Source organism: Barbus barbus (genome assembly GCF_936440315.1).
Source record: "Barbus barbus genome assembly, chromosome: 15".
In the NCBI taxonomy this organism is placed as follows: Eukaryota; Metazoa; Chordata; class Actinopteri; order Cypriniformes; family Cyprinidae; genus Barbus; species Barbus barbus.
The window spans coordinates 13,269,011-13,279,683 of NC_136743.1; the positions used below are offsets into that span (position 1 = coordinate 13,269,011).

The window sequence follows — 10,673 nt, forward strand, 5'->3', positions numbered from 1 at the left end:
TCAAGTTGCAACCAATATGCAGTGTTATTTTAGTATTTATTATTTTTATTATCAATATTTTGTTCCAGCTTCATTTCAGTTACCCTCATGTTGTTCCATATCTGTATGACTTACTTTTTACTGCGGACAACAAAGGAAGATATTTTAATAATTGTTAGTTTTTTAATCTAATATGAATTTTATTTCAGCTTCATTTCAATTACCAAAGTGGTAGTTTAACAATTTGTCTCATCTGTGGATAAATCCTCATCAAAAGTTGAATATGTAAATCTTGTTAATTGACTTCAAAAGGGATTTTGCTATGAGCTTAAAGCTGGCCTGTCAAACATAATGGATTCAGCCTATTTAACACCATATGATCAGGTGCTAGTGGCAGCTCTGAGTTTGTCATTAGTGTCCAACACATCTAAGCATCTGCGTGTGAAGGACAGCAAAATACATGCATTCACTAAAAGAACAGTGTCTGTTTATTTGGCACAGCTGGATTGACAGGTAAAGTGTTAGAATTTTCTTAAAGAAGCAGTTCACCCAAAAATAACATTTCTGTCATTTACTCATCCTCACGTCGTTCCAAATATGAGTGACTGTTTTCTGCAGAACACAAGAAAAGACATTTTAAAGAATGTAACAAAACCGTTTTGGTGGCTATTGAGATATATATTTTTTGTTTCAATGACGAAAAAAAAATAGTAAATTCCAACATATTTTTTAGTTTTTAGTGAAATATCCCTTAAAGTACTTTCAGAATTAGGTATGTTAGTCTAAGTATATTACTGATTTTAATGATATGTGACCCTGGACCACAAAACCAGTCTTAAGTCGCTGGGGTATATTTGTAGCAATAGCCAAAAATACATTGTATGGGACAAAATTATTGATTTTTCTTTTATACCAAAAATCATTAGGACATTAAGTAAAGATCATGTTCCATGAAGATATTTTGTAAATTTCCTACTGTAAATATATCAAAACTTAATGTTTGATTAGTAATATGCATTGCTTCACTTGGACAACTTTAAAGGCGATTTTCTCAATATTTAAATTTTTTTTGCACCCTCAGATTCCAGATTTTCAAATAGTCGTATCTCATCCAAATATTGTCATATCCTAACAAATCATACATCAATGGAAAGCTTATTTGATGATGAATCTGCTGTTTGAACGAATCGTTTGAATGAACGACTCAATGACTCACTCATTAAATGCTCACTACTGGCATTTTAATTTCGTTGAGAAGTATAATTTCCGCCATAATTTCTTATTTGTATATTCAATTATTATTTATATTTTTTAAGAATCTCATAATTGAATGTAGTTGTATTTTTCAGCGTAATTGATTTAATTTGATAACATATAGATAACGATCACATTTGAATTTATAGATCAAATGTAGGAATTTGAAATGAAAGTTAAAGAGATTAGAGGGAATATTCCCTCTATAAAGGTAAAAAAATAATAAAACAATTCCCTTGGATAAAATATAAAAAACATGCAGATTTATAGCCTATGTCACAGCTGACACACACACAGAATACATATATATTTCCATTGTCCTCATTTTTAAGTCACTTTGGATAAAAGTGTCTGCTAAATTACTAAATGTAAATATATATATATATATATATATATATATATATATATATATATACCTCGATACCATACCATTTTACACGCTATTACCGCAACGCCTAGTATATGCGCGCAGCACAAAATGTTTTTTACCGTGTTTCAGTGGAGGCTGGCCTGACCGCAGTAAAACACTGACCCTTATGACTGGTTTTATGGTTCAGGGTCACATATATAAAGTTGTAAAGCGATAAGGTTATCCGATTTTTTTTTTTAATTCTGACTAGATTATTGGTTGTCTTGAAGGATTTGATTTAAATCACTACACCTTTATTTTGAAGGTAGTTTTTTTAACCGGAAGTAGTCGTTGTGGTATCATTCTATGCTGCCCGTGATCAGGAAGCGTAGACGTTAAACGGTGCGAATCATGGACCATCATACGATATGATATGTCAACGGTAAGTCGTTTTCGGAGTCTCATAGAGGCTTTTACGAAGTTTTAATTCCACTCATTTCGAGGACACATTCAGTTGAGGCGTAGCTAAATGAAACGGCTGTGTTGAGCCCGTGTTAGCTGCTGTAGCGGTTCACCGACAGGTTTTCAGTTATAACACACCTGAGGCTTATCAGACCAACGCTCATGGCTTTAGAAAATATGAGAATTGGCTGTTTTTATAAAAAAAATAGTTAATAGAATTTTTTTTACTGGTTACGTGGCTGTTTACATCTGTTTTTTTTTTCGTTTCTTGTTCTCACCTTTACATTACGTTTCATGACGAGACGCTTAAATTCACCTGTCATTCATGCGAACGATCACACCTGAGTAACGTTACTTAAATGATGCTTTTAAAGCGATAGTTCACCCAATAATGAAAAGTGTCATGTACTCACTCTCGTGTTGTCAAACCCGTATGTCACTATTTCTGAGGAACAGAAGAGATGTTTGGTAGAATGACAGCTTATCTTACTTTCATTGAATGGAATAAGATGTTATGAAAGTGAAAAGTGATTAAGACTGTCAGTCTGTAATGTTCTGCCTAACGTCTCTTCTTTTGTTCCACGGATGAAAGAAAGTTAGAGGTTTGAAACACATTCTGAGGAACATATTCTACCCTCTTTGCTCTTGAGAAATGTGGACTGCATGCATAATGAAAGCAGCTGTCATCAGGCGGCATGAGATACGACCTAAAACATGCTGACGTCCACAGTTAAAGGGGGGAAATATCTGATTAACTGAGGCACTGCTTCTCTGTTCAAAGGTTGCGGCTTATGCTTGTAACACTTTAAAGTATTGTACACAGACTATTTCTCCTTTAGTAGTCGTGCTGTGGGAAAACATCTCATTTATAGACCAGTTTATTGGTCTAAAATGATCCAGATGGTTATATGGCATCGTTTTCTAAGGCAAGACACTACAGACAAAACCATTGATTATTCATGTGTGGACAATTTTGATATTTAGGGGGTATTTGGCTTTAGTGGCATGCCTGCCTGAGAGTAGTGGAAAGAAAACATCCACAATACACATTTAAGTATCTATGTTACACTTTATTTCCTTCTGGAGATTTCATTTATAATACACATCTTTAAAGGCTGTTTTCTCAAAATTACTTTTTTTTTTTTCTTCTCATGCACTGAGCCTAAAATCTCTATTTGAGTAGTGCTTGTGTACAACTAAATTTCCAGTTTTATTCCCATGTATGTACGTTCTAAAGGTTTTCACATAGGTGTTTGTTCATTTATCATTTGCCTGATATAATACTGGTTAATTCCTAATAACACGGGGAATAATGTTTTTTTTTTTTTTTTTTTTGTTTTTTTTTCCTTGCTGATGAAGCTTGACAGTATTTTCTCATTTATGGGGTAATAGAAGATATTAAAAAACTCCTTAGTATGTAAAATAAAATTCAGTATGTCAACAAAATGAAAGAGGACCTGGCTTTATCCAAAGTTAATATTTCTGGAAATAAATGCAACTTAGTGCATTTTAATTAATAATTTTAATAATGCATCATTGACATGCGAGCATAACATTTCAGAAAACATAATCTGCTTTGAGATACAAATTCAGCTAAAGGTTTTTTCCAATCACTTTTGGCATTTCATAGTCTCATATTTTATATCAACTTTTGCTGTTTGTTTTTGAATGGTGTACATCTTCAAGCTTCCACTGTAGCTCATGTATATTTCACAATATATTTCTATTGTCGGTAGCAGACAATTTGAGTGTAAGGCTAAATCTTGGTAAATGTCAAATATTTGGGCTATATTTTAAAGCTGGTAGGATGCTGAAAGGCCATGACTGAGTCTTCAAATAAGGGCAGTGTTTGACCTGTATAGACCCCCTTTTTAAAACGGTTATATTTGTAAGAAAACAGGAAGCTTGTTTGGTGCTTGTTTACCCCCCCCCCACACACACACACACACCCACACACCCACAATTACCAAATACAAACTTTGTATTTGTATCTTATACTTAACAGATATCACAACAAATTGAACCCCCAAGGCAACAGACAAAGTCATTAGTCTTTTTTTTTTTTTAAATGATCAGACTTCCCACAACTATGAAAAACCTGCAAATATCTGGGATTTTTAAAATAGTCAAAACATGGTTGAATTGTAATATTTCTTCTCCTGAATTTTTTTTTATATTGTGTGGTACCCATGAGTTTTTAATCAGGTTAATTCAAATTTAGTGTTAGAACTTTTGAGACAAATTAAGTAAGACAAAGTGTTCTTAAATATCTTACTTAGTTTCTATTTTAATTTTTAATAACAGTAAATAACAAGTATGGTTTTCGCTATGCACCTGGCATGTGTTAAAAGACAAACAAAATGTGTCTTTAAAAGTTATTTAAATTTCTGTAGTGAACATAAATTATTGAGGTATAATTGTTAATAGATATTGGCTGCTTCAGTATCTGTAAAATTATCATTTTTATTATTAATATTGTTATTTTAAAATCCTTGTCTAGTATTGACTAGAAAGTTCAATAAATTTGGGTTTACACTTTAAGGTGTCCTTGTTACAGTGTAATTATACATTTAGTAATATTAATTAACTACATGTACTTACTATATGGTTAGGATGAGGGCTTGGTTTAGTGGTAGTTGCATGTAATTATGCATAATTAATTGTTATTGTAATAGTAAAGACGTAACATAGGGCTGTGCGATATGTGGAATGCGATGATCATGCGCATCTCGTCAGTAAAGCCTGTTCTGTGATTAGTCGTAAAGAGTACATGAGATTTACTTCTAATCATGGAACCGGCTTTACTGACGATGCACGTGATCATCATGTTCGATATATCTCGCAGCCCTAATGTAACGTGTAACAAGGGTGCCGTAAAATAAAGTGTTACCAAAATTAGTTAGAACTGTAGAAACCATGAATGATGCATAATGCATACCCTGTATTTTATTAAAATGAACTGTCAGGAATGTCATCAGTAATTGTGAACATGTGCTGTAGGTGCCTAGTCTGAAGTTGCCTTAGTCCAGGACACAGCAGACCAGGATGGCTCTAATAGAGGGGGTGGGTGATGAGGTCACCCTGCTCTTTGGAGTGGTGTTCCTGGTGCTCGTCCTGGTTCTGGCCTGGGCCTCCACTCACACTGTTGAACCCCCTGAACACCTCCTTTCACCCAGCCCAGGGACCTCCACCTCCACAGAGACTGACAGCCAGGAGCCGCTCCCCCCGGGTAACACGGACTCGTCGCCTGACGGCGTCAGCGAGAACGATAAGAGTGAGCCTGGAACAGAAGCGGGAGCGGCAGGACAGTCCCCGGATGCTAGTAGGGCTGGAGTAGGTGAGGGAGGCCTCCTGGAAGAAGCAGGGATTGGGAGGGATGGGTTGAGACATCAAGAATCAGCGGGTCCCTCAACTCAAACTCCAGCCAGCGCCCCAAGTGCCACACAGCCTTCGGCCGAAGATGCACCGAATGACACCCAAAGAAACATGGTGCTGAGGCTGAAGTTCTTGAATGATACAGAGAGGACAGCACAGGTGAATCCTCAAGACACCATTGGTTACATTAAACGGTAAGCATCTGAAAACTGATCATACATTTTTTATTTTTTTTTATAAGATTAAGATGCTCAAGGCAGCATACAAATTATAGCACACCGATGGAAACATGGTAATTTTTATATGTATTTATTTATTTAAAATAAATAGCAAAAATAAACTTCTGGGCTGGGCAATTCCAAATTTAAGAATTGGACAATTAGTAGTTGCACCAAGGAATTAATTATTTCACTCATATTTATATGAATTTTATTAGTTTCTAATTATTTTATATAAATCTTATCTAAAATTTGTCTTAATTTAATTACCTACCAAGTGATTTTTAAATCGTTTAAACCATTTTGACCTCAATATGCTGATTATAAAAAATAATGTTTCCATCTGATGTGCTGTATTTATTTTAAATTCCTAAAGTACCTTTTTCATATATATATTCATGTTTTGCTGGAAAAAAGTTCTAGTTTGCAAATTGTTTTTTTTCCAGTTCATTGTAATTCTATCTCCTTAAATTCAGAATTGCAGTTCTGTGTCCTGTTCACTACCTCAATTTAAATTCAAAACTTCAAACTGGATTTTTACAGGCATTCTAAATAGTGCTTGCGCTGCTTCTGTTTGTCTTCTGTTTCATGCTTCTATCAAGATGGCAGTTGTACATTGACCATTCATGCTGTTCAGAGGACATTTTTGCCATTTATAAAAGTTTTGCATATGGATTATATCCTTGGATACCTGCTGAACTATTTGTCAACTAGGCAACTACATTTTTGCCAATCAATAAGAAAGCTTCTGCTAAGAAAATGTCTGCAGCAGCAGCCCACACACAGTTACCGACCAGAGACCTTTTGTTCCAACACCACTACTTCATCCTATGCAGTGTGTAGCACTATACTTTCAGTCAGAAGATTAAACCAAAAAGAGACCTCCTTAAGCCTCATGAGACACAATTATCCATTCTTACAAGCAGTGCCATTCTTTTAAAATCAAGCAGAAGGGTTCTTCAATGTCTAGAGGATATAGGAGGCATTGAGTGTGTGGGAGTCCACATAGTGGTGAATGCACCCTTTCGCTATAGGTGAGAGGTCAGATTGGAGAGTTTCGGAAAGTTATTCATTGGGAAGACAGCTTGTATTTGCATGGAAAATCACTACTTGCTAAATTTGTAGTGGAATTTTCTTCCGTTTTGAATGAAATTTAAACTGAGCAGCTTTACAGAATGCCTGGATTCTCTGATAATGATAGTAAAAAACACTATTTCATTCAGCTTTTACAAATGCTTCAGATGTTCCAAACTCCCCAAAAATGTTCCATTTAAAATAGTTTAAAATCCATTAGCACATCATTATTTAGATAATTAATTTGTGCTTGCATTTTTGCACGATATGAACTTGAACGTTTTGTGATTGTGATTTGAACTGTGATATGGTAAACATTTAACATCTACTCTCATTCTATTTGGATATCAAAATTAAAATCAGAATGAAAGAGCAGCTCTCATGATGAACAGGGTGTGCAAAATCTATAAGCAATTATTTTTGTCTACAAATTAAGTCATGTTTTAAATCATTTTTCTCTTTAAAGGTTTTTACATGAGCCCTCTTTAAGGAAACCAAATATAGAATCCCTGAAACTGATTTAAGCCATATATATATATATATATATATATATAAGATCTAAGACTTTTTCTATGTACAAAAAAGGCCTATTTCTCTCAAATATTGACTAAATCTGTGTTAGTGAGCACTTCTCCTTTGCCGAGGTAATCCATCCACCTCACAGGTGTGGCATATCATGATACTGATTAGACAGCATGATTATTGCACAGGTGTGCCTTAGGCTGGCCACAATAAAAGGCCACTCTAAAATGTGCAGTTTTACTGTATTGGGGTGGGGGGGATCTGAAAACCAGTCAGTATCTGGTGTGACCACCATTTGCCTCACGCAGTGCAACACATCTCCTTTGCATAGAATTGATCAGGTTGTTGATTGTGGCCTGTGGAATGTTGGTCCACTCCTCTTCAAAGGCAGTGCGAAGTTGCTGGATATTGGCAGGAACTGGAACACGCTGTCGTATATGCCGATCCAGAGCATCCCAAACATGCTCAATGGGTGACATGCAAGAACTGGGATGTTTTCAGCTTCCAGGAATTGTGAACAGGTCCTTGCAACATGGGGCCGTGCATTATCATGCTGCAACATGAGGTGATGGTCGTGGATGAATGGCACAACAATGGGCCTCAGGATCTCGTCACGGTATCTCTGTGCATTCAAAATGCCATCAATAAAATGCACCTGTGTTTGTTGTCCATAACATACGCCTGCCCATACCATAACCCCACCGCCACCACGGGCCACTCGATCCACAACGTTGACTTCAGCAAACCGCTCACCCATACGGCGCCATACACGCTGTCTGCCATCTGCCCTGTACAGTGAAAACCGGGATTCATCCGTGAAGAGAACACTTCTCCAAAGTGCCAGACGCCATTGAATGTGAGCATTTGCCCACTCAAGTTGGTTACGACGACGAACTGCAGTCAGGTTGAGACCCCGATGAGGACGATGAGCATGCAGATGAGCTTCCCTGAGACGGGTTCTGACAGTTTCTGTAGAAATTCTTTGGTTATGCAAACTGATTGTTGCAGCAGCTGTCTGGGTGGCTGGTCTCAGACGATCTTGGAGGTGAAGATGCTGGATGTGGAGGTCCTGGGCTGGTGTGGTTACACGTGGTCTGCGGTTGTGAGGCCGGTTGGATGTACTGCCAAATTCTCTGAAACACCTTTGGAGATGGCTTATGGTAGAGAAATGAACATTCAATTCACGGGCAACAGCTCTGGTGGACATTCCTGCAGTCAGCATTCCAATTGCACGCCCCCTATTAGCCATTTTTACATGCATGAATGATTCTAAATACATTTTTTATGCTTATTCCTGATGTCTTCTCTTTTTTCCACTTCTTTGTAGATTGTAAGTTAAATTATACATTTTAAATAGGCTTCTTTTTTGTTATTAACTTTTACGAATCTAACAAACTTTTGATATTTGACTGATTTTGTTATACTTACATTTTCCCAAGGAAGACCTTTTCTGTTTCTGTGTGTAGTTATACAGTAATTTTTAATATGCTTAAGTCAAGCAGCATGTGTAGGTGTTCGTATTTGTGTGTATATAAATGTCTATGTGTTTGATTACATTTTCAGGACTTACTTTGCTGGACAGGAGCACCAGGTACGTCTGATTTATCAGGGTCAGCTCCTTCAGGATGACGCTCAGACGCTAGTCTCCCTCAACTTGGCCGACAACAGTGTTCTGCACTGCCACATCTCACAACACGCCACGCGGGCCATACCTGCTGGGGCTCGGGCTGCTGACCAGGTGCATGTGGCGCTCAACGTGGGCAGCCTCATGGTGCCTCTGTTCGTGCTTATGCTGTCTGTACTCTGGTACTTCCAGATCCAGTACCGGCAGTTCTTCACTGCACCTGCCACCGCCTCACTCGTGGGCATCACCATCTTCTTTAGTTTTGTTGCGTTTGGGGTGTATCGCCGTTAATGGCTGTTTCTGTCCACTCATATTCAGCATTTACGTGTTTGCGCACATACAGATACACATTCTTTGCACTTGCTCATTCATCAGTGCCACTGGCAATGTCTTCTGGGAATTCTGGACTTTTCAGGTTTCCTGAAGGCTGTTATTTCAGAGAAACATCTCTGAGGTTGTTTGTTTTTTTGGGGGGGGTTTTTTGTTTTGTTTTTTGGTTAATCACTTTTGCAATTTTTCATCTGCACCAAGTTTATGCTTGTCACAGATAGAAATATGCTATATATTAGATTAAAAAAGAAAAATAGAGATGCTGATTGTGCCTGTCCTTTTTTTCTTATTTTTGTTTTCATGTGCATGCTGCCAGTGTGAAACTGGGGCTTGCTTGTAAGAGGGTATGAGTTGATGGTGTTTGAGTTTCAAGCTGGGCTCGTCTGGCTGTTTGCCAGACTGTAATAAAGCAGTTCAGCTAGAGCTGCTCTTATGTGTTGGGACAATTAAAACAATGTGTACAATAAGGCTTTTGAAATGGAGATATAATCTATTAAATCATTCTTTTATTTACTGGTGAGTGTTGTCATTTTTAAAATGTTTTACCGTTAATCATATGATCATTTTAAAACTTTTTTTCAAAACGGCACACAATTTATTGTATACTGTAGTCCCCAAAAACATGACAATGTTAAAGTTAAGAGCTTTTTTAAGCGTCTCAAATACATAGGACCAAAAGGTTACCCGCTTCGGACATGCCCAAAACATATGCAGATGATTGGCGGTTGACTATTTGCAACAGTTGCTGGTAGCACTCCTGTCTGGGAAAATTTTAATAAAAATTGTTAAGGATGGGCATGCAAGTAGAGCCTCTTTGTAAACCGTGATGTTTTCTAAATTGGACCCAGATTCTGAGGGAGCTGGTTACTATAGGATTATCCGAGACTTTGGTTACAACTACGGGCAATTGCGAACAAACAATAGAATAAAGGGTATTTTTCATTGATGAAGTTTCCATATGTACTCAGGGAGGACAATTGTCTGAGTAGTTGTCCCTATTCCAAAAGAGAAGCTTTTTAATGTTACAGGCCCAATAATACTGCTGAAAGTTAGGAAGTGCAAGGCCTCCTTTAGCTTTAGAAAGTTGTAGAATTGACTTCTTGAGGCGACCAGGTTTATTCCCCCATAGAAATTAGCGTAAAATACTGTCCAAGCCAGTAAAGAAAGATTTATTAATACAAATAGGTATGTGAAGTGACATTCAGCCAAGTATGGTGACCCATACTCGGAATTCGTGCTCTGCATTTAACCCATCCAACGTGCACACACACAGCAGTGAACACACACACAGCAGTGAACACACACACACCGTGAACACACACCCGGAGCAGTGGGCAGCCATTTTATGCTGCAGCGCCCGGGGAGCAGTTGGGGGTTCGGTGCCTTGCTCAAGGGCACCTCAGTCGTAGTATTGAGGGTGGAGAGAGCGCTGGACATTCACTCCCCACACCTACAATCCCTGCCGGCCGGAGACTCGAACCCGCAA

The 10,673-nt window shown here is 37.5% G+C and overlaps 1 protein-coding gene across 2 annotated transcripts; it reads left to right on the forward strand.

Moving 5' to 3' along the window:
- Positions 1-1,928: 1,928 nt before the first annotated feature.
- LOC306881187 (transmembrane and ubiquitin-like domain-containing protein 1) lies at positions 1,929-9,699 on the forward strand. Of its 2 annotated transcripts, none has more exons than XM_079435136.1 (3): positions 1,929-2,024; positions 5,045-5,613; positions 8,797-9,699. In XM_079435136.1, exons 2-3 carry the CDS (start codon positions 5,090-5,092, stop codon positions 9,146-9,148), a joined length of 876 nt encoding a protein of 291 aa, XP_079291262.1. In that variant the 5' UTR covers positions 1,929-2,024; positions 5,045-5,089; the 3' UTR covers positions 9,149-9,699. The 2 variants fall into 2 exon arrangements, with proteins under 2 accessions (XP_079291262.1, XP_079291263.1); XM_079435137.1 differs by having other exon boundaries at positions 1,949-2,024; positions 5,221-5,613.
- The last annotated feature ends 974 nt before the right edge of the window (positions 9,700-10,673 follow it).